This window comes from Mastigoproctus giganteus, chromosome 1 (assembly GCF_048544385.1).
Source record: "Mastigoproctus giganteus isolate SK-2022 chromosome 1, ASM4854438v1, whole genome shotgun sequence".
In the NCBI taxonomy this organism is placed as follows: domain Eukaryota; kingdom Metazoa; phylum Arthropoda; class Arachnida; order Uropygi; family Thelyphonidae; genus Mastigoproctus; species Mastigoproctus giganteus.
In genome coordinates this window covers 80,888,928-80,912,358 of record NC_143575.1, presented here as the reverse complement: position 1 = coordinate 80,912,358, position 23,431 = coordinate 80,888,928, and the positions used below count along the sequence as shown (strand labels likewise).

At 36.3% G+C, this 23,431-nt stretch overlaps 1 protein-coding gene across 1 annotated transcript in view; it reads right to left on the bottom strand.

Annotated features, from left to right (window-relative positions):
- The window catches only part of DCTN2-p50 (dynactin subunit 2), a 194,615-nt gene extending 171,920 nt beyond the window's left edge, over window positions 1-22,695 (bottom strand). Inside the window, exons 1-2 of the mRNA XM_090380696.1 lie at window positions 22,613-22,695; window positions 7,038-7,112 (exon numbers count right to left, since the gene is read on the bottom strand). Of these exons, the coding sequence (XP_090236822.1) occupies window positions 7,038-7,112; window positions 22,613-22,657 (120 nt within the window). The 5' untranslated portion in view covers window positions 22,658-22,695. The remainder of the gene's footprint in view (window positions 1-7,037; window positions 7,113-22,612) is intronic.
- Between the last annotated feature and the right edge of the window lie 736 nt (window positions 22,696-23,431).

Sequence of the window (23,431 nt, the reverse complement as noted above, 5' to 3'; positions counted from 1 at the left end):
TTAAAGTGAATATTTCAAGGAAGAGTTCCCATCTTTCTTTAGAAATGTCTCCTGCTGACAAAGCCAACTACCTGATAATTTGTAGAAGAGGCTTGATGCTTTCCACATTTCAATGGAATCAACAACAATTCCACTGCTGACATGCGGGCAAATGCACACAGAAGAAATAATTTTTTAATAATATTTACTCATTTTACACTACACTGAGGCCGAAAGAAATAAATTTCAGAAGCACTTACAAAAGTATAATGCTTGCTGAGATGGTATTGTCTCTGCAACAGCAGTCAGTGCTTTCATAGGTGAGACAAAAGAATTAAATAAATCCCTGGAATAACTTGATCAATGAACAGTCTTGCAGGAGCAGCATCAATGATGCAAGCACTCCACTTTTCTGGCCCATTTTTTTTTCTCTCTCTCTGCACTGCACTGCATCCCCGATAGATTCTTAAAGAAAAATTAATCAGATAACGGAACAACTGTAACTCAATCACATACAGAGTAAACCTTCAATTTAATGGGCTTCAGAAAAAAAGGACAGTAGTGATATGGCTGGCCTTGCATTCATATTGGAAAATTATATCAGAATAAAGCATTTTTGTTATCTTTTATGATCAATGAAGTAACTTATTGAAATATCTACCTAAGTCATTTACAGTTTCTGCTTATGAAGAAACTACTACAAACAAACCCAAATTTATATACCATGGAAATGGGTACAGTTTAGGGTGGAACTTGTACACAAGATGAGAAATTTTGCTCTCACGTGAAATTATAATAATATTACAATACTGTTCTACAGTTTCCATCAGGTGCTGCAATTCAAAACTTTGCATTCCAGTTTTTTTTTGGTAATAGTCTTAAAAGGATGGTGAGAAAGAAAGCTAGTAAATCTGAAAATTTCTGATAAATTTCAATTTTAAAGCTTGAAAATTTCAAGCTCTTCTACTCCACACAACTGGTGAGTATAAGTATATATAAGTACGGTAAGTAAAAGAAACTGGTAAGTATATAAAAGGTACAATTTTAATATTTTTTTTATTTCAAGGTCATTCATAAAACAGCACTTTTCACAAAATTCTAAAAATCCGGTGCCTATAAGTATTTCTTTTGAAATTAATGGATAGGAATAACCAAGTTTTTAAATAAAAGACCAAATCCCAGTATTATATTCACTAGCTTAACTAGAAAATTGAATCAAAAAAGCTACTGGCACTAAATATTTCTACTAAAAATTCTAATAAAGATATTCTCTAAAATGATTGCTAACATGATGCAATAGTGTATGTTCCAAAGGTTCACAACTTCTGGTGAGCACTGTGATGGAAAGAAGTACACAAATTTCATAAAAATACACAGAATAAAAAACTGGTTCACCTGCTGAAACATATTTGGTTTATTCCATTAACATTTAAGGAATCTTGAAAAGTGCAAAATGAAATGAACAGCTATAGAGAGAAAGCAGGAGATGAGAAATTCTGGCAGAATTTCTGACATACAGATTGATAGCACAAATGAAATAACTGACCTGTTGGGAAGTTCTAGTCCACATATTGGCACCTCCGTAGCCAAGGTGGGCAGGAGCAGCAGTGCATAGCACACGCTTCTTGATTAGACGGTGGATGCGGAAAGGTCAGAGAATGACCACTGCATATCCTCGGAGCAATATGGGAAAATCCTCAATATGTTCACAGACCGTGAATTAGTTTATGAAGAGTTTATTTATAACAAAATTAGTAAATCTGTATAGAGAAGGCAGTCTTAATTATAGAGGATCCAAACTAGTGAGGTTTTACTCTAATTGTATATGCTGTTATAGGAATATAATGAAATAAGCAAAACAAAAGGCAAACTATACACTGCCAGAAACTACCACTGTATCAATGAAGAAATCCAGCTATTGAATACCTACAAGCAGTCATACACTAGTTACCTACTGCAAATATCATAGTGTGTGCTGATGTCAACTGTCGATCAGCCTTATGGCATAGCTGTACAGAAGACAGAACAGGCACACACAATGGCCAGATACTTTCAGGCTATATAGCCACCTCACCCTTTCAAGTGCTAAACCAACCAAATAACCTCCCAACTTTTAGCAGTACCATGGGGGAGAGTGACATTGATGTTACTCTTGCCACCAATTCAATAGCTTATAAAATTACAGACTGGTGTGTCCAGCTGGTCTGGACTACATCGGATCACAGAGCCATTACCTTCAAACTAAACAGACAATTACAAACACCCCAACACTCCTTGTTGGATATCAAAAGGTATAACCTCATAAAGACAAACTGGCAGATTTTTGCAGAATATACAGCAGCTCAGCTGCAAAGACAGGAAAATGAGTGGTCTAGATCAAGCAACTGTAGCCTGGACAAGCAAGCACTGACCATGACAAACATTTTAACAAAAGCAGCAGACCTGTCTATCCCACGGAAAAAACTGAGGGAGCAGGCAGTCCCCGTGGTGCTCTGAACTGACTATACTCAGGAGAAGGGTGCACCAGGCGAGGAGAAATTCTCAAAGAGCCAGACCATCTTGGCCACAAAATGAGGTGGATGCTCTGAGAGATTCTTATAGAACTCTCAGGAATCAGTATACAGCCCTCATAAGGGACAAGAAAAGGAATGCTGGAGGCACTTAGTGGGAACCACTGGAAACAATAACTCTTGGGGAATTGTCTACAGAATAGTCACCAACAAGCTGCCAAGAGGAGATGTCTTAGAAACTACTGTCAAACCAGATGGAACCCCAACCCTGTGTTGGGCAGACTCTGTAAATAACATCCTAGTCAGTATTATTCAAACTGAAACTGGGGATCTTTCCCCCACCCAGCTGGACATTATAAAAGAAAACACTGAATATGACAATGCCATATATTGAACCTCTGTTCACTATACAGGGCTTAGAAATAGCACTATCTAAGACTAAAAACAATAAATGCCCAGGTTTTGATCTCTTAGAGGTTGAGATTATCAAAAAATTAGCAGAAATAGCACCAGACAAATTAATAGCACTATATAATAACTGTATGACAGAAGGTATATTCCCAAAAATATGGAAAAAAGCAGTGTTAAGATTAATTCTCAAAAACTGAAAAACTCCCTACTAATCATATAGACCAATAGCCCTTCTCCCTGTACTAGGGAAAATATATGAAAGACTAATATATAGCAGATTAGCCCAATATTACACAGAAGCAGATTTACATTCCAACAATCAGTATGGTTTTAAGAAGGACAATTCTACGGAGGATGCCATGCACCATCTACTGACAACAGTTAAAAACACAGAGGAGAAATTTATGCTGGCAATCTCCATTGCCTTTGCTGGGGCATTTGACTCACTCTGGTGGCCTTAGTGTCCTTAGGAGACTCCACCAGGCAAATGCCCCACAAAACCTCTATAAGGTAATAAACAGCTACCTTACAGACAGAAGTGGCTTAGTACGCACAAGGTTCCAGGAATTGAAACCTTGTGAATAAAGGCTGCCCACAGGGGTCAATCCTTGGCCTTTCTTCTGGAACACTGTTCTGGACGAATTTTTGGCCTTTGATCTGGGACCTGTGGAAAGCCTGGCCTTTGCAGATAACATGATTTTCCTTTATAAGGTAACACACAAGTGGTTGTAGAGCAAAGATCAAATGATGCCCTCTTGCAGCTGCAGGAGTAGGCACAAATGCACATGCTCAAAATATCGCCGGAAAAAAAACAAACAAATACTTCTAAAAGGAAATTTGGACATAAGAAGACGTCCACAAATCAAAATTAACACAACCACTATAAAAATGGTAACAGAACTAAAATATCTTGGAGTGGTCTCTGTTTCAAAATTAACTTTTTACCCCCATTTGATCTACTTGGCGAAGAAAGTGAGAAATTATGCAGGTATGATTGTCAGTCGAGCAGACTGGGGACCCAAAAGAAAGACCCTGGCACAATCATATACCGTGCAATGTTCCTACCTGTTAACACCTATGCAGCCGGTGCGTGGTTCACCCGCTCGGCCATAGTAAGAAATAGGAATAAATTAGAATCGATACAAAGGACAATACTACTCACCATTACCAGAGCATGTCGCACAGTAAGCACACCTACGCTACAGTTGCTGGCCGGAGCTCTCCCACTTTACCTGGAAGTAGCCAAAAGAGGCTTATATTATAGATTTAAAAAGGGCATACCCACAGAATTTCTGAGGATAGCCCTTGATACAACCAACACCTTCACAATGCTGAAAAAAAAAAAAAAAAAAGAATAGCCACAAAGCTCCATGAGCTATGGCAAACAAAGTGGGAGCAGGAAACCAGAGGTCTGGTTACCAAACGGTTTCTGCCACAGGTGTCAATGGTTAGCCCAAAGCCACCTAAGTGGTATGCCCCTGGACTTTTTACAACATTTATATTGACAGGTCACGGCTCCCTAAAGGCAAAACTAACCTCCTCAGGACTGACTGATGACCCAAACTGTACCTGTGGCAAGAGTGAAGACTGGGCACACATTCTATATGAAATGTATAATATATGACATCCTCAGAACAGAGCTAATAGCACAGATTGGCCCTCCTTCCCAGGGGAGAAGAATATCCGTTCATCATAGAAGAGGGAAAATTATAAAACTTTTACATCTTTCACACAAAGTATTCGAAATGCTCAGAACAATCCAAAGAATGGCAATTCAGCCCCCCATCAATTAAACAATAATCAATAGTTAATTTCCCAAGTTTCCCACCACGCCCAGACGATGACTTAAAAACTGTCAGGACAGCAGTATTCTGCACCCTGACAGAAACCTGACATGACAAAACTCCCCAGGACTACCCTGCCATGTGTAAGGAACCTTGGGCCCCACACCAAACAAGTAACCATGTAGGGGAGGGAGATGTACAGGCAGCCAGGGAAGCAGATTAGCTGAAAAATATCAGTAAGCTGGTAGCAAGGGGACACAATGTAGAATGAATGAATGAGAATGAAAGACAGAATGAATACGTTGGGCACTGAGTGAACTAGGAATTATGGTAAAAGGAAATAAATGGCAGTTTTGGTGAAAGAAAGAGTGACCTAGCATGAGGGAAAGAGAGAGTGAATGGGAATGAGTGGAAGAGCAAATGTAATTAGCCGAAAGAATACAAAGTTACTAATAACTTTCCTTGCTTTATATACTAACAACACAAATACTATCACTGCATTCTCCCCTGGCCTGAACCACAACTGAAGAATAAGAGTTAAGTTGAGGTGGCCAGAGAGAGTGCAGAAAGCAAGAGTTGAATAAATGAAATGAAAACTAGAAGAATGAATGAAAGTGTAAGTATGTGAGAAAAAGAACACAAACCATATATGCTACAGTTAAGTACACACTAACCCTAGTTTTAATCTTTTATATTCTTTCTTATTTAGCTTAATTATTAAGCATTAGTATTTAAATTTACATTACACATCACTGCATCCCCCCCCCCCCCGGTGCGTGAGAAAAAGATGAATGAGTGTGAGTGAAAGAAAAAAAAAAAATAATATATATATATATATATATATATAAAAAACTTGGAAAAAAAAAATATAAAAGAAAAAAAAAAAAAAAAAAAAATGCAAGTAGAGTGAGTATGCAGATTATGAATGAAGTAAATGTGTGTCTCTCCCACCCCTTTGCCTGGTGGGTTCCCGCTTCCAGCTAACATATCCCACCCAAGGATACGTTGGCCAGCTAACATATCCCACCCAAGGGCAGCTTGACCTTCTTACCGGATTCAACACTACATGGACATGACAACCATCACCGACAAAGACATACTGTGGCTTTGCTGCCAACATGCCATTTGCCGATCTGAACTGGGTACTCTAACCCGGTTCCCTTTAAAGGCAGGGAGGGGAGGAGACAGAGATCTGTCTCCCCCTCCCCTGCCTCCTCCCATACTTTGCTTGGTGGGCTCGTCTCCATTAACCTCTTTGGGGATGCCTACTCTAACATCCCTACTCTTCTATCTGTTCCCCCCCAGTCTTCAGTTCCCCCCTCACTAAACCGACCGAGTACACCCCTTAACAATGCCACCAAATTCCAATCAACGTCTAAATTCTACCGCTTTCATGTAAATCTCTTTCGGTCAAATTCTAGTGTACACTTCCCCCCTTTTTTTTAAGGCTTGCTACTAAAATCCTTGTAAATTAGGTGGTGAAGCCTGCCAGAGTACTTAAATAATCTACTGGGTGCCTGACCTGCCTCCTCGTGGATGGTGTGGGCAACGGTGGGTCCCAACAGCTAAATGGTCAGAGAAACAACAGAACATAACGCTACACAAAAGACCAATCCCCACACTTTTTAAATCTATGGCCTCCACAGAGTCCTGTGTCACTCACAAGGAATACAACGCAGAGATGGGGGAAACCCGTTGCCATCAGACAATTAACAATATTATCTTTCATCTAGCCTCACCCGTCTAAATTTAATAACATCAAAATTTTGCCCAACCTATTAGGCCTTTTAACACATCTCTCTAGTGTTCAACCCCAACCAGCGATTTCCTAACAGCAATCCCAATAAGCATTAATGTCAAATGCGTGAATTTTTTTTTTTTTTAGGTCCTAGCCACTGAAATCCCAGGAAACTAGATGGCAGGACCTGCCAGAGCACTTGTGATACTAGACACATCTGGCTAGCCTCCACGTGGTGAGGTATGGGCAACGTCGGGCCCCACTAGGGGCCTGGTGGCCAATAAGCCAGACAAACAATGGGCACAACACATCACACTGCACAGACCTGGCCCACACACTTTCAAGTCTCTGGCTTGATAGTGTACTGTCCTCGGTACAGCAAACACACACGGAGATGGGAGAAATCCCAGGTGCCACCTGACATGAACATACCTGTATCAATGAAGTTAAGATCTATTCATATTTCACCTGCAGAAAATATTAACAAATATAATAATTCTTTCAAGCTGTTACATATATAATTGAAACCAACAACATAATTTGAAAAAAGTAGTCTGTTACACAGTTATGTAGAGGTTAAACTGGAATGATAAATTAGAAGTAAAAATTACTTACTACAATTATATCTGAGGTTAGCTGATCTGACTCAGGAAGATCACTAGTCTCATAAACATCAGGTTGGTCATGGGCCTAAATATATTATAAATATTAAATTTAAATAGGATAATTTAAGGATAAAAGAACAAAAATAATACAAAAAAAGAAAGCAAAATGAAAGATAGGGTACTTTAGTAAGCAAATGAACAAATTGTTTTCTACATATGGAAATCACAAGTGGATTATTATGAGTAGGTTCACAGGATGCTGCCATTTAATCACAACTTACCATTTAGCATTTATTCTCCTTTAAAATTATTTTTTAAATTTTATTTCTTTAAGTAAAAGAAATTATTTTTTTACCTACTTTAAAAATATACAATGATAACCATCATGTACAAAAAGATTATTATTTATAAATATTTCTCATTAACTTTGTTTTTGTTTTAAATTTTTAACATTACTGTAGAAATTGAAAAATGTATGTATTGAACATCTATGCATGCAACTTACTTCAACTGCTATACAAGTTTTAACACTGGTTCTTGTAAAGCACAAAATTTATTTTAGTTTGCTTCTAATCTTGCTGTCACTAATAAACCAGTTATTTTAATTATAAATGAACCAATTTTTTTAGAAAATTAGTCTTAAATTAGAATATGTTGGTGTTTTTTTTTAATATACTGTTCGTGCTGCACTACACAAAACCTTCATCTGGTCCTCCATGAACAGTACAAAACCCATGTTCTAATTTAACACTGTCAATTTAATTTAATGTGTTTTGCACAAAGCTTGAGAAGAAAAATTAATTAAAAGTTTAAATACTCAATTTTTTATTTTAGTTTTGCTTTTTTGTTATTTATTTAACTAATTTAAAAGTATCACCACTACTATAGTGGAGATTTAACTGATTAAATTTAAAAAGTCTGTGACAAAGTGATTTCAACTGATTCAGTTGGAATTCAAACAACTAACTTACCAGTAACAATTAGAACAGAACCAAACTGAAATGAAATTTTGCACTTTGCAAGGGGCAGATATGAAAAACTGGTACAAAAAATTTCTACTCCAGTGGTCAGCTGAAAGGCAACCTATTCAACCCTAGAGGGGTTTAAACTTATGCAAAAGACAGATAGAGAGAATGAGGGGGAAAGTGGTAGATAACTGTTTTCTTGTACAGCAGTTGATATAAGTTAAGGTAGGATTCGTAAAAATGTAAACTAAAAATATTCCAGTTTATTATCAATTTTTTTAACTTAGAAGGTATTGTAAATACAATCAAACTTCCCAAAAACTGGCAACCTAGGGACCTAATCTTTGCCAGATTTTGAATAGTCACATCAGTTATAAAAAAACAAAAAATAAATACTGCACTTCTATACTAGAACATATTGTACGTAGTTGTACAGTAAAGATAATTTCCTCCATCCAAATACTGTGTACATTTTAGAAAGGGAAATAATTGTCATCAGTTGACCATACAAAGTGATGTAACTAGTTTACCTTTGTACAGTATTTCATTAGTAGAGAAAAATTTTACCCTTCAAACTTATATTGTATGGTATACACTGAAAGGATAGAATTCATGGGATACTTTGGTTCCTATCACTCCTCTCACTAGTGGACGAACCCACCACTTGGCAGGTACATGGGTACACTGCATTCACGTAGACAGTAATGATGTCATGATGGATAAACGCCGTGAGTTAACCGACTTTGGAAGAGGGATGATAGTGGGGTGCCTGAAGCATGGGTCACTCTATCATGGAGGTGGTACAAATTACACTATCTCAGTTCAACAGTATCAAGAGTGTATCGGCAATATGCTATTTCCAGAATAATGTCTCATCGTGGACAGCGTTGTGGGCAAGGTGGTGGATTAACATGGCCATTGACGTGTCTTGCATTGTTTCAGCCAACCGGACAGCGACAGTGACACAAATCACAGCCGACTTCAATGAGGGAGGTGCCAGAAACATCTCCACCAAGACCATCAGGCAATCATTAGCCGCAATAGGCTATGGGAGCCGCCAACCCACCAGAGTCCCATTGCACAACACAAGACTTACGCCTTACCTGGTCGAAAGAACATTGGCACTGGCCCTTGAATGATTGGAGACGGGGTCTCCTGGTCCGATGAGTCCTGTTTCCAATTGTTTCGAGCAGACAGGAGGGTGCATATCTGGCGGAAACCACATGAAGCTATGCACCCATCACATTAACAAGGAACTGTTCAGGCAGGTGGACAGTCGGTAATTGTCTGGGACATGGTTCAACTGGCACATGTTGGAACCTCTGAAATGTCTAGATGCATCTCTGAACAGTGCAGGTTACGTGTCCATCTTTGCAGACCATCTTCATCCCTTTGGTTATCATGCACCCACAGGGCAATGGACTCTTCCAGCAGGACAATGCACCTCCCCACAGAGCTATGATGACTAGAACATGGTTCGAAGAGCATTCAATACCAGTGAACGGGCAGACTGTCTGCACTGCTCAGAAAACTTAATATCTGCCTGCACAATTACCCCCAGGTCCTTTTCATTCTCAACTACTGTCAGTGTAGTACCACACAGTTGATACATTAGTCTGGGATTATTGCTTCCCATATGTAGTACTTTACAATTGTCAATGTTAAACTTCATTTGCCACCTCTCAGCATATCTGCTCAACTTTTCTAGATCCTGTTGCAGCAGCATACTGTCATTAGTGTCATTAACAACCCTGCCAACCTTCATATCATCTGCAAACTTGGACATTAAGCCTGATATACCATCATCAGTATCATTTATAAATACAGAAAAAAAAAAACAGTGGAGCCAACACAACCCTGAGAGCCTCCACTAATGACATTAGTCCACGGAGAGCAGTGTCCATTAATTAACACTCTGTCTTCTCCCACTCAACCATCCCTTTATCCATAGCAGCAATTTGCCTCCAATGCCACACTGCTCCAATTTGTGCAGAAGTCTTCTATGTGCAACAGTATCAAAAGCCTTTCTAAGATCCAAATATATGATATCAAAGTTATTCCATGTATCCAGTTCCTTTGTGACTACATCGTAGTATATAATCAAAGTGGTCAGACAAGACTTCCCCTTAGCAAAACCATGCTGTGTGCAAGCTATAACTGAAGAAAAAAATAAAGAAAAAAATTTACTTATATTCTTAGTCAGGTCACCAGCACTGAACCAAACAATATCCCAAATATGACTGCAATGGAACCATTAGCAGCAAGTGACCAGGGTCCTAAAGTGGACAATGCCTTGTCTAGATAATCCTGCAGTGCTTCTTTAACAAGTGCCTCCATTAATTTCCCTGGAACAGAAGTTAAACTAACAAGTCTATAATTACTTGTGTCGCCCTTTGAGCCTCCTTTGTGAATTGGGATCACATTTGCACATCTCCAGTCCATGGGTACCTCCCCTGAGTCCAAGGAAGCTCTTAATGTTAAACTCCAACTGCTATTTTTCAGCCCATCAGCCTAATTTGTTCAGATCTTGCTGCAGCAGCTTACGCTGATTACTATCATTAGTATTAATCATCTTTAGCATCATTTCCAAATTTAGACATTAAGCCTGATGTGCCTTCATCAATATCATTAATAAATATAGAAAACAACAATGGGCCCAGCAATGAGCCCCAGGGGACTCCACTAATAAATTATCTCTATCTTGTGAACTCCTCTGAACATATAGTCATCCCAGAGTATAAAAAAAAAAAATTTTCATATATTCTTAGTCAGGTCACCAGCAATGAACCAAACAATATCCCAAATATGACTGCAATGGAACCATTAGCAGCAAGTGACCAGTGTCCTAAAGTGGACAATGCCATGTAAGATTTCGGTAACAAAGGGTAAGAAAAAGAATTCTCATTTCAAGAAAGGGGACTACTGTGACTAAGGAGGTTCTTGAACTCAACCGGGATGAAATAAATGTATTTAGCGAAAAAGTAAAAAAGTATTTAGTAAGATTGACAGAAGAGAACAAGTAAGGTAATGCATGCAGTGCATTATAATACCATTAAAGACTTAAGTCTAAATGGATGTCAGATTAACAATGAGGTGTAAGATGAAAAATCTTACACGTTTAATATTTTAGAAAAGAGTGAGATTTATTTAAAATAAAGTTTAGGAAATGGCAATATGGGACAGCGGAACAGTACTGGTCACAAATACTAATTAGATAATGGGTCACAGGCAAGGGGATTAAATGTAGACAAAGTAACAAGTAAAGGTAGCGTGGGAGACTACGGGCCGAACGTGGCTATGGCTACTAGCGAGGAGGTGCGAACAATTTAGGCTAGGACAGAACAATACGTGAAGGACACAATCGGTCGGACATTCCTTTTGATCGGGGACCTCCGGAGTCCAGCCAGGTGGTAAATAGGGGTCAAATGCTCAGGTGAGATTTTAAAATTGGCGTCTGACTGTCGGCGATCGCAGTTTTAGAAGATAGTGAAAAACAAATTCATTAAAAGCACAAACAAAGTAGCGGCGTGCTTCAAAGGAACAGACAATCTGGGAAAATTATAATTTATTAAAATAAGAAGTTGGATAGGGCACTAAATAGACACCGTGAGAAAGATTAAAATGAGCTCTGAATATACAGCTTGAGAAATTTTAAAGGACGAATAGGAAATGATGAAAGTTGATAAAAAGGAGAAGATTGGTTATAGAAAAAAAAAAGGGGCAGAACTGACATACAAGGACGGTACGTAATTCAGAGAAACAAAAAGTGAGAAATGGGACGAAGAAAGGGAGAGCTTTCTTGAAGTGGTTGGTAAAAATGAGAGTTAGAAGCAGAATGGAGTGATGTGAGTATTTTTGGAAATGGGTTAATGTTATACTAAGTTGAGTTTTCTGTCGTGTCTGATAGTTGGGTGAGATAGTTTGGACAAATACACTGAATTGAGTTTGGTGATGGTTTTAAGGAAATTTAAATAGTCAGTGGACACAGCAGTTAAGAGTTTTGTCAGTGTAAGGAAAAGTAAGTTAGTAACAGTTAATAGTGGAGGGTTTCGTCGTTGTAGAAATTGTGTTAGCAGCAGTTGAGTTTTTGGGGTGTTAGGAAGAGTAAGAAGATTAAGCCGGTCCGTCATAGGAAGGCAAGAGCAGTGGCCGTTTTTGCGAGTCAATCCGTCATGGATAGTAGCCGTATGCTAACGAGCACTGTCCAATAATTCTTATTTTAATAAGTTTGTGAAAGGAGGAGTAAGGAAGGGTAGCGCCCTGTGAAGTCTCCTTCTTGAAAGTGTTTTTATTAGGTGGAGCGAAGGTAGCCCCTGTGAGCTCTCTCTTGTGGACAAGATAGCCGTATAAGGTGAGAAAAGGCCTCGGGATGGAGATAGCAGTCCCCATATCGACAGAGTATGATAGTATGCAACGTGTCAGCCCAGTTCAGGTGTACAGTGAGTCCATCAGAATACCAGAATTGTGATCCTCACTAGAAAATTCGTTAGGAGTTCTAGAATGAATGCCCTGATATACGATGATGATATTTCCAACTAAGAGTGGAAGGATCCAAAACAGCAAAGCCGACTAAGAGGAAATTTAAGTAAGTGACTAACATAGTATTCTCGTTACCTTAAAGGACTTTAGGACCCTAATAACAGATTAGTGGAGATTTAAGATACTAAGAGATATATACATGTATAAAAATATATACGTAATGTAGAGAGAGATAAGTTAGATAATAATAATAGAAATTTGACAGGTATAACTTTGTAATTAGTGAAAGGAGCTAAAGAAGAAGAAAAGGGTGATAATGATAGTAGTGGCTTTGATTAATAATAAAACATATGTTATGTTATAAGCAAAGGAGAGAAAGGGAATATTTGTCGTAAGTTGTTTCTTGAAAAATGTAGGTATGATTAGCATTTTTGGAAGGGGAGGGTAAAGTTCTAGACCAGTGTATAAGGTAAGAATTATGGAGCATGTAAGGAAATTATGGATCATGTGCAAGGAAAAAACTATAACAGTTGCTGTACTAATATTGTTTGTGTTGTAAAGGAAGGGATAACGTTAATAGAGTATAACCAATGTACTTAGTTATATATATAACTAATACTAAGTAGACAAAGTTGAATATTAATAGTACATGCCTCAATTCGTTCAATTTTTTTATGTTGTATATATATATATATGAATAAACTATGTTATATTATATATTTGTGTGTGCAGTTTGTCATCCTGGACCACCCATCTCTTCCGAAGGGAATTATAATTAATCGAGAAGTTCCCTTGAATTTGGAATTCTCCTAGGAAGTAAAAGTCAGATGCGTAAGTGGGGGGAAATAAGAATAAAGTGGATAAACATTAAAAGGGAACAAAACGAAATAAAAATAAAGAAACAAATAACTAAATATAACAAATATAATCATTTTCTTTGTTTTCCACCCCCCACAGAGGCACATGGCAGAAAAGAAAAATGCATGGGATGCATATAAATTATCAGGTAATACAAAAGCCTATAAAGTCTGCAATCAAGTCACAAAGGCGGTTAGGCAAGCCAAGGCAGATTATGAGAAATCTTTGGCAAAGAAAAACAGCAAAGACAGAAATTCTTGAAGTTAAACAGAAGAAAGGCACCTGGGGTAGATGGGATCTATCCAGGGCTCACACACACCAGTATGACCATTCCAATGGTTAAAATATTTAAATACCTTGTACCAATTGTTAAATAGTATAATAATAACTACCGATAAGCAGTAAAATTAATTAATAATATAAATTCTAATATAGACTCATAATATTGTGCTCCTAAGCTGAAGTGTCACTATCTGTGTACTGATGATTGGCAGCATTGCACATTCTTTAGGAAAATCACCAGGTTATCATTAACCTCGAATTATGTAGTTGCTACTGCTTCTACATACTTTAGTTCAGTGCTACTCAAAGTGTGGTCCGCGAACCAGTGCCAGTCTGCAAAGATTGTTCTGTTACCAGTCCGCGACGACTGTATTTTCCAAAAGTACCAGTCCATGATGATTGTATTTTCCAAAAGTACTGGTCCACGACGGAGTGGAAATAAAAGGAACTGGTCCATCACCACAGATAGTTTGAGCATTGCTTTAGTTCACTTTGGTTTCACTGCTAATGTGTTTTAAATCTTGTGTGAGTAGTAAGTATGACTAATTCAAGTTAATTTTTTGAGCGGTAGTGTGATAATTATAAATTCGATGAATCTGTAATAAAACATTAAAAAAGAACATCCAGAATGAGGAGACAAAGTTTTTCTAACATTCCTTCTTAATATCATAAGCATGAATCTTCTGAATTTATGGGAGAACAAAGAAACAATATTGATAACGAATATTTTTTGTGCAAGGATAAAAAAAAAATAACACAAATAATTCGCATTTCTGGAATGAAAAACACTTGATTATTTCAACAAAAAATATGAGTAGCTTATTACTGCTGATGACGTAAATGTTGGGTACAAATGGTGCTCAAAAAGTGTACCTTTGAATGTTGAAAATGCTAAACATTTACATATTTTATTGCAATGGCAATCATGTTCTGTTAAAGCTCATGGTTCAAATAAAGAAAGTTAATGCTCATGATTCAAATTTTTTCCTCATCAATGAGGAAAAAATTTAAAAGAACATCATGATTCAGTTCCACCTAATAAAGTAGTTTAAATAATAAAAACTTCCAAAAAAATATTTTGCCAAAGAGTGTCGATAAAGCTCATGAAAAACATTTACAAAGTACCACCTGAATTTTAACACTATCTATTGTATAATAAAAAATAATCGACCATTTTCAGATATGAAATATTTAAAAGAACTTCAAAAAAGAATAATATCAATATGGGAATATCATTGCAATCTAAATTTCTGGTCCTGCTTGTTGCAAAACATATCTATTGAAATGATAAAACAATTTTTGGAAAACTTATAAAACAAGGAAGTAAAATTTCAATCATTATCAATGAAGCTTCAACTGTTTCACATAAAAGTGTTTTAATCATTTATTTAAAATGCGAAATTCAAGACTATGAAGACAGTTTAATGGCCTTTATTGATCTCTTGGGACTGGAAGGAACAGCTGAAATAATTTATCAAGCTTTATTGTCGATATTCAAGGTAAATGGTTTCAATGAGAAATATTTACATGTAAACCTTATATTTTGTACAGAAGGTGTCAGGTAATGCTGGGGAGAAAGTCTAGAGTTTCAGTAAAAATTTTATAAAACTTTCCAGATATTTTAATTTGGCACCGTCTAAGTCACCATATTCGATTATCTCTGGATGATGCAATAAAAGATGTAAATCAAGTAAATCAATTTAAATCTTTTCTTGATCAAGTTTGTGTTTACCAACATACATCCAAAAACGTCAGAGAGAATTAAATAACATATCTGAAGGGATAGAAACTGAAATAATGAAAATTGGAAGAATATTTGAACCGATGGGCAGCCTGTATCACTAGAGCTGCAAAAGCAGATTAGAAATCGTGTCAAGCCTTGTGTATTAGAAACTGTGAAATGGAAATATTTAAACATTTGGAAAGTGAAAATATTTTTAGAGATTTGGTTTTAACAAATGACATATCAAGAAAGAAATGTTTCAATTATTAAAACTGACATAGTAATTTGACAAATGATAAAAATGATTGAACATATTAAACTAAATAAAGGAAACTATGAAAGAGAAGCAAAAAATGTCATAAAATCAAATAAATATGATACACCATTTGAAATAAAACATAATAAAGTATCAATTCCAAGGGAAAAACTATTAGATTGTCTAATAAAGTAAAAGAAAATGCATTTGTTTGATGACAAAAGTGAAAAATATAATGAACTTTTATTTTTTTTCAATTTATTAAACCTGAAACCTGGCCAAATAACATTTTTGGAGCTGTTATTTGGTTTTCAGGAGCATTAGCAACTAAGGCCATATTGCTCCGGGATATGCGGTGGTCATTCCCTGACCTTTCCGCATCCTCCGTATTTGGTGGTGACGGGCTCGAACCCCGGTCTAATCAAGAAGCGTGTGCTACGCACTGCTGCTCCTTCCCACCTGGCTACGGAGGCGCCTGACATTTTTGGAGCTCCATGAATTGAAGGTGGAAAAAAATTAATAAAATTAAGACAACTACTTAATATGACATTCCAATAAATGATTTTCATGACTTGTCGATAATAGAGATATTGAATATATAAAAGTCTCAGACAGTATTATAAGGGGGTAGAAAACATTTGAATGTAATTGCTGTTAGTTCAGCAGAAGCTGGGAGAGGATTCAGCACCATGAACAATAACGTTGTGTTAAAAGAAATTCTCTACTTATTGAGACTACAAGCCACCTGGTGACTATAAATTTAATGGAGAAATCATTAAAAGAATTTGATGTGATTCCCTATGTCAAATCATGGCTAAGACAAGCATCATTTAGCTAGTGAGCCATGTAGAACAAAAGATCACTTAGCAGGCATCATTTAGCTAGTGAGCCACGTAGAACAAAAGATCACTTAGCAGGCATCATTTAGCTAGTGAGCCATGTAGAACAAAAGATCACTTAGCAGGCATCATTTAGCTAGTGAGCCACGTAGAACAAAAGATCACTTAGCAGGCATCATTTAGCTAGTGAGCCATGTAGAACAAAAGATCACACCAACAATTTCTAAAAATCAACAAATAATCAGAAAACTACTTGACATTTGATGAACATTTATTTGACATTTGAAAAACATTTTATGAACAATTTATGCTACAACATATCAATTGGTAAGCAGTTTTATAATATGTATAGTTTAGTTTATTTAGAGAATAAAAGAGAAACTTCCCATAGGTACATTCCTTACTCGCATATTTTTTAAAATTTTTGATTTGTGTGCGCACACATATTATGCACCAGTTGTTAAATATAGTAGACATCTATAATCCGAACTAAGTGGGACTGGGGTTAGTTCGGACTTCCGATTTGTTTGGATTTTCAAACTTATCAAAAATACCGTTCTGAAGACTAAAAAAAAAAGTATTGTAAGTTTAGAAATAAAAACATTGGCTTTCAAATCTGAGGGACCACCTAATATTTTGTTAAAATCCAGCACCTTTTCACACAACAATGGTCCAGATATGAGTTCTCCTAAACTTCACATCTGTGTGAACCACAAATAAACGGCGTCTTCGGGGGATGGGTCATTAGCCGTGCTCATAGTTTTCCTTTCTTATTTTTTTTTTCACAATCTGAATCAAGTTTCAATGCAAACTTTAAAATTTTTTCCTTGTTTTTAATGTCTGTTATGCCTGATTTTTCAACCTTGTAAAATGTTGCTAACAAAGACCTGCTTCCTTTTAAAATTTCTGCTTCCTTTTAAAAGACAAAAAAGGCTACAATAGGGTAAAAATAAAACTCTGTTCGGAATCTTTTTACTCAGTATATCACCTGCAAGTATTCTGTATTCTCAAACAAGCTTGTCTTTTTCATGGGATCTTATATCAGCAAATCAACTTTCAAACTCGTCAAAAAGTAATTGTAATAACGAGAGGCAGCGATTCTTTGGAAATGTGTTGCTGCATGCGTTTTTTTTTTTTTTTTTTTTTTTTTTTTTTTTATGGGGCCCTCCCTGGCAAGCACAAGTGACATCAGAATTTGCAACAGCAAAGAGCTTTATCTCCTGATCATCTTCATCCAAAATCAGCAGAAGGAAAAGTAAAAAGAGAATCGTTTTCTGGACATCACCTTTAGCATTATCCTCCTCACCTTCATGCCGCAGCCGTTATATATCTACTTCAGTAGTTAACACAGTCTCTAAACTGTGTGGGTCAGGTAATTCTTTATCCTCATCCTCTCCCCAGACTAATGATAAAGATATCTCTGCAAGTAAAGCTGGAAAGTCACAGCTAATACCATCTGCAAGTAAAATATTAGTTGCAATTTCTGCATGCTGTCTTCTTTGTTATTGACTGACATCTTTTTTTTACTGTTTTAGCTTTTACAACCTCAAAAATAATGTCAGTGAACAGAAATATCAGATTACAAAGTGTTATTTTAGTTAGTACTGTATGTATATTAATTAAGCTATGTACATAAGTGCAAATTTATTTTTATTTTGCTAACCTGTGATTAATATTCTTCTGATTTTCACGTATCATTTAATTTTGTTTTTAAAAAAATATGGTGCAAATTTTTGCTTTATACAGTATATCTTCATATTCCTCTGATTTTCATTTATTAGAATTTTCATTTAAAAAAATCAAAATTCAATTAGAAAATGTAATTCAAAATAACCGTCTCTTACTGTAATTATTTTATGGCACCAGCATAAAAAATAAATAAATGCTGGCTTGTATAGATTATTAATGTTCGGATATTCGACGCTCTACTGTAACTTGAACATCAGCTCTGGATTTATCCAATTATATCAAGGGAGGCAGCAAAGAAGGCAAGCAAAACCTTAGCCATAATTATAAGAACATCTCTGGATTCAGGGGAAGTTCCCACAGAATGGACATATGCAAATATATCCCCAATTCACAAAGGGGGATCAGAGTGACACAAGTAATTACAGACCTGTTAGCTTAACTTCTGTTCAAGAGAAAATAATGGAATCACTGGTTAAAGAAGTAGTGCAGGATCATCTAGACAGGTCTGCAGGTACACTTCAGACACAGCATGGCAAAAATCTTGCCTGACCAATTATATTGGATACTACGATGAAGTTACAAAGGAATTGGATGCAAAAAATAATTCTGATATCATATACAGCCACTCCCCGTCTAACATAATACTCAACTTACGGAACTTCGACTTTACATAAGTTTTTGCCGGCCGGTGCAAACTTAAAAAAAAATCGTGGAACGTATATTGCATCCCGTAGGAATAAATGGAGGTATCATGAAAATATTGTAATGTGAACCCAATAACACATTGTTTTTTTTTTTTTTTTTTGGTCAAGACCTTGGACACTGAAATTTTAGCTATATAATTAAGCTATTTATTTCTCTAAAAGGTCATTTTTATAATAGAAATTGCGCTACACTTTCATTGTTATCATATGTTCTGTTAAAAGAATCAATTTTGAACACCTTTGTGATATTTTTCTAAAACACATTTCTAGAGGTCACTATCATAAAACAATTTTCACTTTCTGCTTTATTTCGCTTTTCTGTTAGCGCAATCTATTATAAACAGGTAGTAAACTCGATCTTACTGCATTTGAGATAATACCGATGACTGGAATTCTGAGTTTTTACATTACAGTATTATGGTGAAATGAATTCCCCTGCAGTGTTTTCACTGAAATGTTTTTATGTTTTTAATCATATTAAAAACAAATAAATTTTCAGAATCTTGGTCCCTTTCCCTTCACAATGGTGAAGGGAAAGGGACCAACGGAAAGTGCAAGTGCTGGCAGTGCTAGGAAACGAAACAAAAAAATTATTTAGAAATGAAAATGATTAATTAAGATTTACGAAGCAGGGCAAAGTTTGTCATCTAGCGCACGGAATTATGTCTCGCTGCTTCTACAGTGAATACTATTTTATGGGACAATGTGCATATAAAAGAACATGTTAAAGGATCAATGCATTTTATATCAACAGTGATCACAAAACAGGTTTCAGGTGCTATATCAAAGATGGAAAAGTTATTAATAATATGGATGGAAAATCAGATTCAGAAGCAAGTGTTCCTGAGTCCAATGGCCATTCAAGAAAAAGCAAGAAGTATTTATGAAGATATTAAGGATAAGTACAGTAAACCCCAAGCCAAGTTTGTGGCAAGCAATGGGTTCAAGCATTGCGCTAGTTTCCAAAACATTAAAATATGCAGTGAAGTTGCCAGTGCCGATTTTTGTGAAATTTTGTGATGTGTTGGGAAAAAAACCCCTTCTAAATCTCCACAGCCCTCAACCTCTGCAGCAGCATACTTATCAGCTGGAGAGTTAATTCTGGCAGCGATGCTCGAAAGGTAAAACTTGCTGACATTATGCCCGTCTCCTCTCTCTTTGTAATTTTATAATTTTGAAATTTTTGTAATTTTTCCTGCACATGAGATAAAAAAATTGAATAAATAATTCTATTTGCATGTTCGTCAAACATTTCTTTTTTGCTTCAATCAAATTTGCAAGTGCTGCTTAAGCAATTAGGGAAATTCCGACTTACATAAAAGTTCTGCGGAATGCAACCCTTACGTAAGTTAGGGAGTGTCTGTACTTGAATTTCTAGAAAACTTTTGATACTGTTCCAAATAAAAGACTGCTTTTAAAAATTGGAGCAGTATAGCATTAATGGCAAGTTATGGCTATGGATGAAAGGATGGTTGAGTTGTAACAGTAGTTTATGGAGCAAGGGCTACTTGGCCTATATTGCGACTGGATGGTTGAGTGAGAAAAGACAGAATGGTTATCAATGGACACTTCTTTGTGGACTAATGTCATTAGTGGAGTCCCCAGGGTTCAGTGCTGGGCCCATTGTTGTTTTCCGGATTTATCAATGATATTGACAAAAGCATATCAGGTTTAATGTCTAGGCTTGTGAATGATACAAAGATTGGTGGGGTGGTTAATGACAGTAATCAAGGTGTGCTACTCCAACAAAATCTAGAAAAACTAGGCAGATGGGCTGAGAAATGGCAAATGAAGTTTAGCGTTGACAAATGCACAGTACCACATAAGTAGCAGTAACCCCAGTTTAATATATACACTCAAGGTAGTGGAAAATGAATAAGACCTAGAGGTAATCGTACAGTCAGATATGAAGTTCTCTTAGAGTGCAGACATGCTTTTGGGTTTGTGTCAATGATATACAGGAATCTTGCCAGCAGGGATAAGAAGGTGATTAACTCTTTTTATAAGGCAATGGTTATGCCACATCTTAAGTAATATATATAGGTCTGGATGCCTTATTTTAGGAAAAATGTGGATCTGTTGGAAAAGATGCAGACAATGGCAATGAGATTCGCAAGTCAAATAAAAGGGTGCATTTTCCAAGAAAGGCTTCAGTTCTGCATATTGTAGTCTGGAGACTAGGCACTTGCAAGATCTGATTGAGGTGTTTAAATTGGGGCTCTAAATGGATTGAATTAGTTCAACACTGATCCCTTCCTCTTGCTCAAACTACATAAGGGTCAAAAATTCATATCAAGGAAGGTTGACAGAGGTGCAAAACTTTGCACCTGTCCTACATTATTAAAACAAACTTCCATTTGTTGTGGAATTTGTTAGTTTGAATAAATTCAAGACAGAACTAGGCACACTATCGGAGCAGATGAACAGATGATATGGGAAGTTCATTTTTTTTTTATTTCAGATGGTGATGTGTAAGCTTGCTTTCTTGCATCATTTGCCATACTAATACTGATACCACTAGATAATAAACAGAGATTTTCAAAATGATTAATGAAATTAATGCCAAAATTATTGATAGTGAACCTGTTGTGAAATCAAGCCGAATAAAGAAAAACCAATGCTGCAATATTACCTTATAAAATTATGACAGCACTGCAAACCATAAAAAATCTTACAAAATTAACAAATATTAATCATATAATTTTTGAAATCTATTTCTACCTCAAATTCACCAGTCTCCATTCGTCTACCTCCTCTGAATCAATTATCTGTCAGCTTGTCAAGTCGTACATATATGGCATTTCCTTCAGATTAATAGTAAATTAATCACTTAAACGTATTTCACACGTATACTTAAGTGTTTAATTTGCATTATTAATTTTTGCTAATGCTGTGATTTAAGAATTACATGTCTGTATTTTGTAACTAGTCATCAGGACCAAAATCCTCTCCATTCCTCCCCTTTAAGCTTGCATCAGTGGAACCTCTAAATGAAACATCTGTATGCTTGGAATTCTTCAGGCACAGATTTTTTTTTTTATAAAAATTTACTTTTTAGTTTTTTTGTTGAACTAAAAATGTTTTATTAATTCGAATTTATATATAATTTATCACGCTCTTCACTGTTCAGAAATTTCTTGTGCTGTGTGTGTTTTTCTTGGCTGTTTTCGGTCATCCCAAGAGTTTCTGGTTGCTTCAGGTTGCCGTATGGATATTAATTTTTTTTTGCAAAACAGGGAAAGAAAAAGTATTGTACCTTTTCTGTTAAAAAAGAGTGAAGAGTTGCGTTTAGAACTGTGCGCTATGCTCTCTAATAAAACAGACGCAACTGGAATTATTATTTTATTATTAATAGTTCCAGAATTTGGATTTTAAATGCAGCTCTCGGTCTACAAAATGTTGAGTAACCGTTTTATTTGCAGTTCGCGATTTTGTCGATCTGTAAGACATACCGGTCTCTAACGCCCGCGATCGGCAAGGATACCTGTTTTTCTTTATTAACGACTGGGTATTCATGTGGTTTGTCTTTCGACTGAATCTGGTATGCCAGTACTAATAACCCAACTTGCTCTCCGTCATCACACATATGCTTTCAGTCTACTGTTTATGCATTTTTCTTTTTTATGTATTTTTGATAATCAACAAACCAGATAGGCTCAGAATGGGAATAATAAACATTAAAATTTACATCTATTAAAGTAACATAACAGGGCTATTAAAAAATGTTTTCAAAGCAAATGCAACAAACTTATTTCCCATGAAGACATAGAAATTGATTCTATGAACTCACGATTCCAGGCAAATCAGCATACTTCGGATTAGCCATCTCAACCATAAGTCAACAAACTCCAGCAAACAAATCAGAAAATACCCAGAGATCTGTGCAAATACCAATCTCACTATTTCATCAGAATTTTAAAAATAAGGTTTATAACACTTGGGATAGCAGAAAACAAGCCCAACACATAATGACAAAAATTACATGATACCAATACTACCTACTAAGTGATAAAACTGTCATATTAGGTTATGACAAAGGACTCGTCTTCCCATATTTATTTATTATAATTAGACATATGGCGCAAGGAAGCCTGAGGCTTTAACTGCACCAGCCAAAAAAAAAAAAAAAAAAAAATTAGAGAGAGAGAGAGAGAGAGAGAGAGATTCAGAAACAGAAGGGAATCACCAATAAAGAAAAGAATGATGATATCCAGTTCAGGACCCTAGGTAGTAGTAGTAGTAGCAGTGGCACATGATGCAAGAAAGCAAGTGTAGGAGCTTATGCAGCATCAGCCAAAAAAAAAAAAAAAAAAAAATCACACCATTCCCTCCAAATGCCTGTCCAGTTCCTCCTTAAATTTATTTAACCTATCAACTTCTACAACGACAGATGGAAGTTTGTTCCAGCAATTAACCACCCGCTGGCTAAAGGCAAATTTCCGGACATCTATTCTACATCTGTCCTTTCTTAATTTGAACTTATGTCCCCGTAGGTTGGTAATCTGAACAAGTGGAAGGATCCCATCAGAATTCAGCGTGCTCAACCCATTCAAGGCCTTATAGACCTCAATCAGATCACCGCGCAGGTGCCTAGTCTCCAGCCACTGCA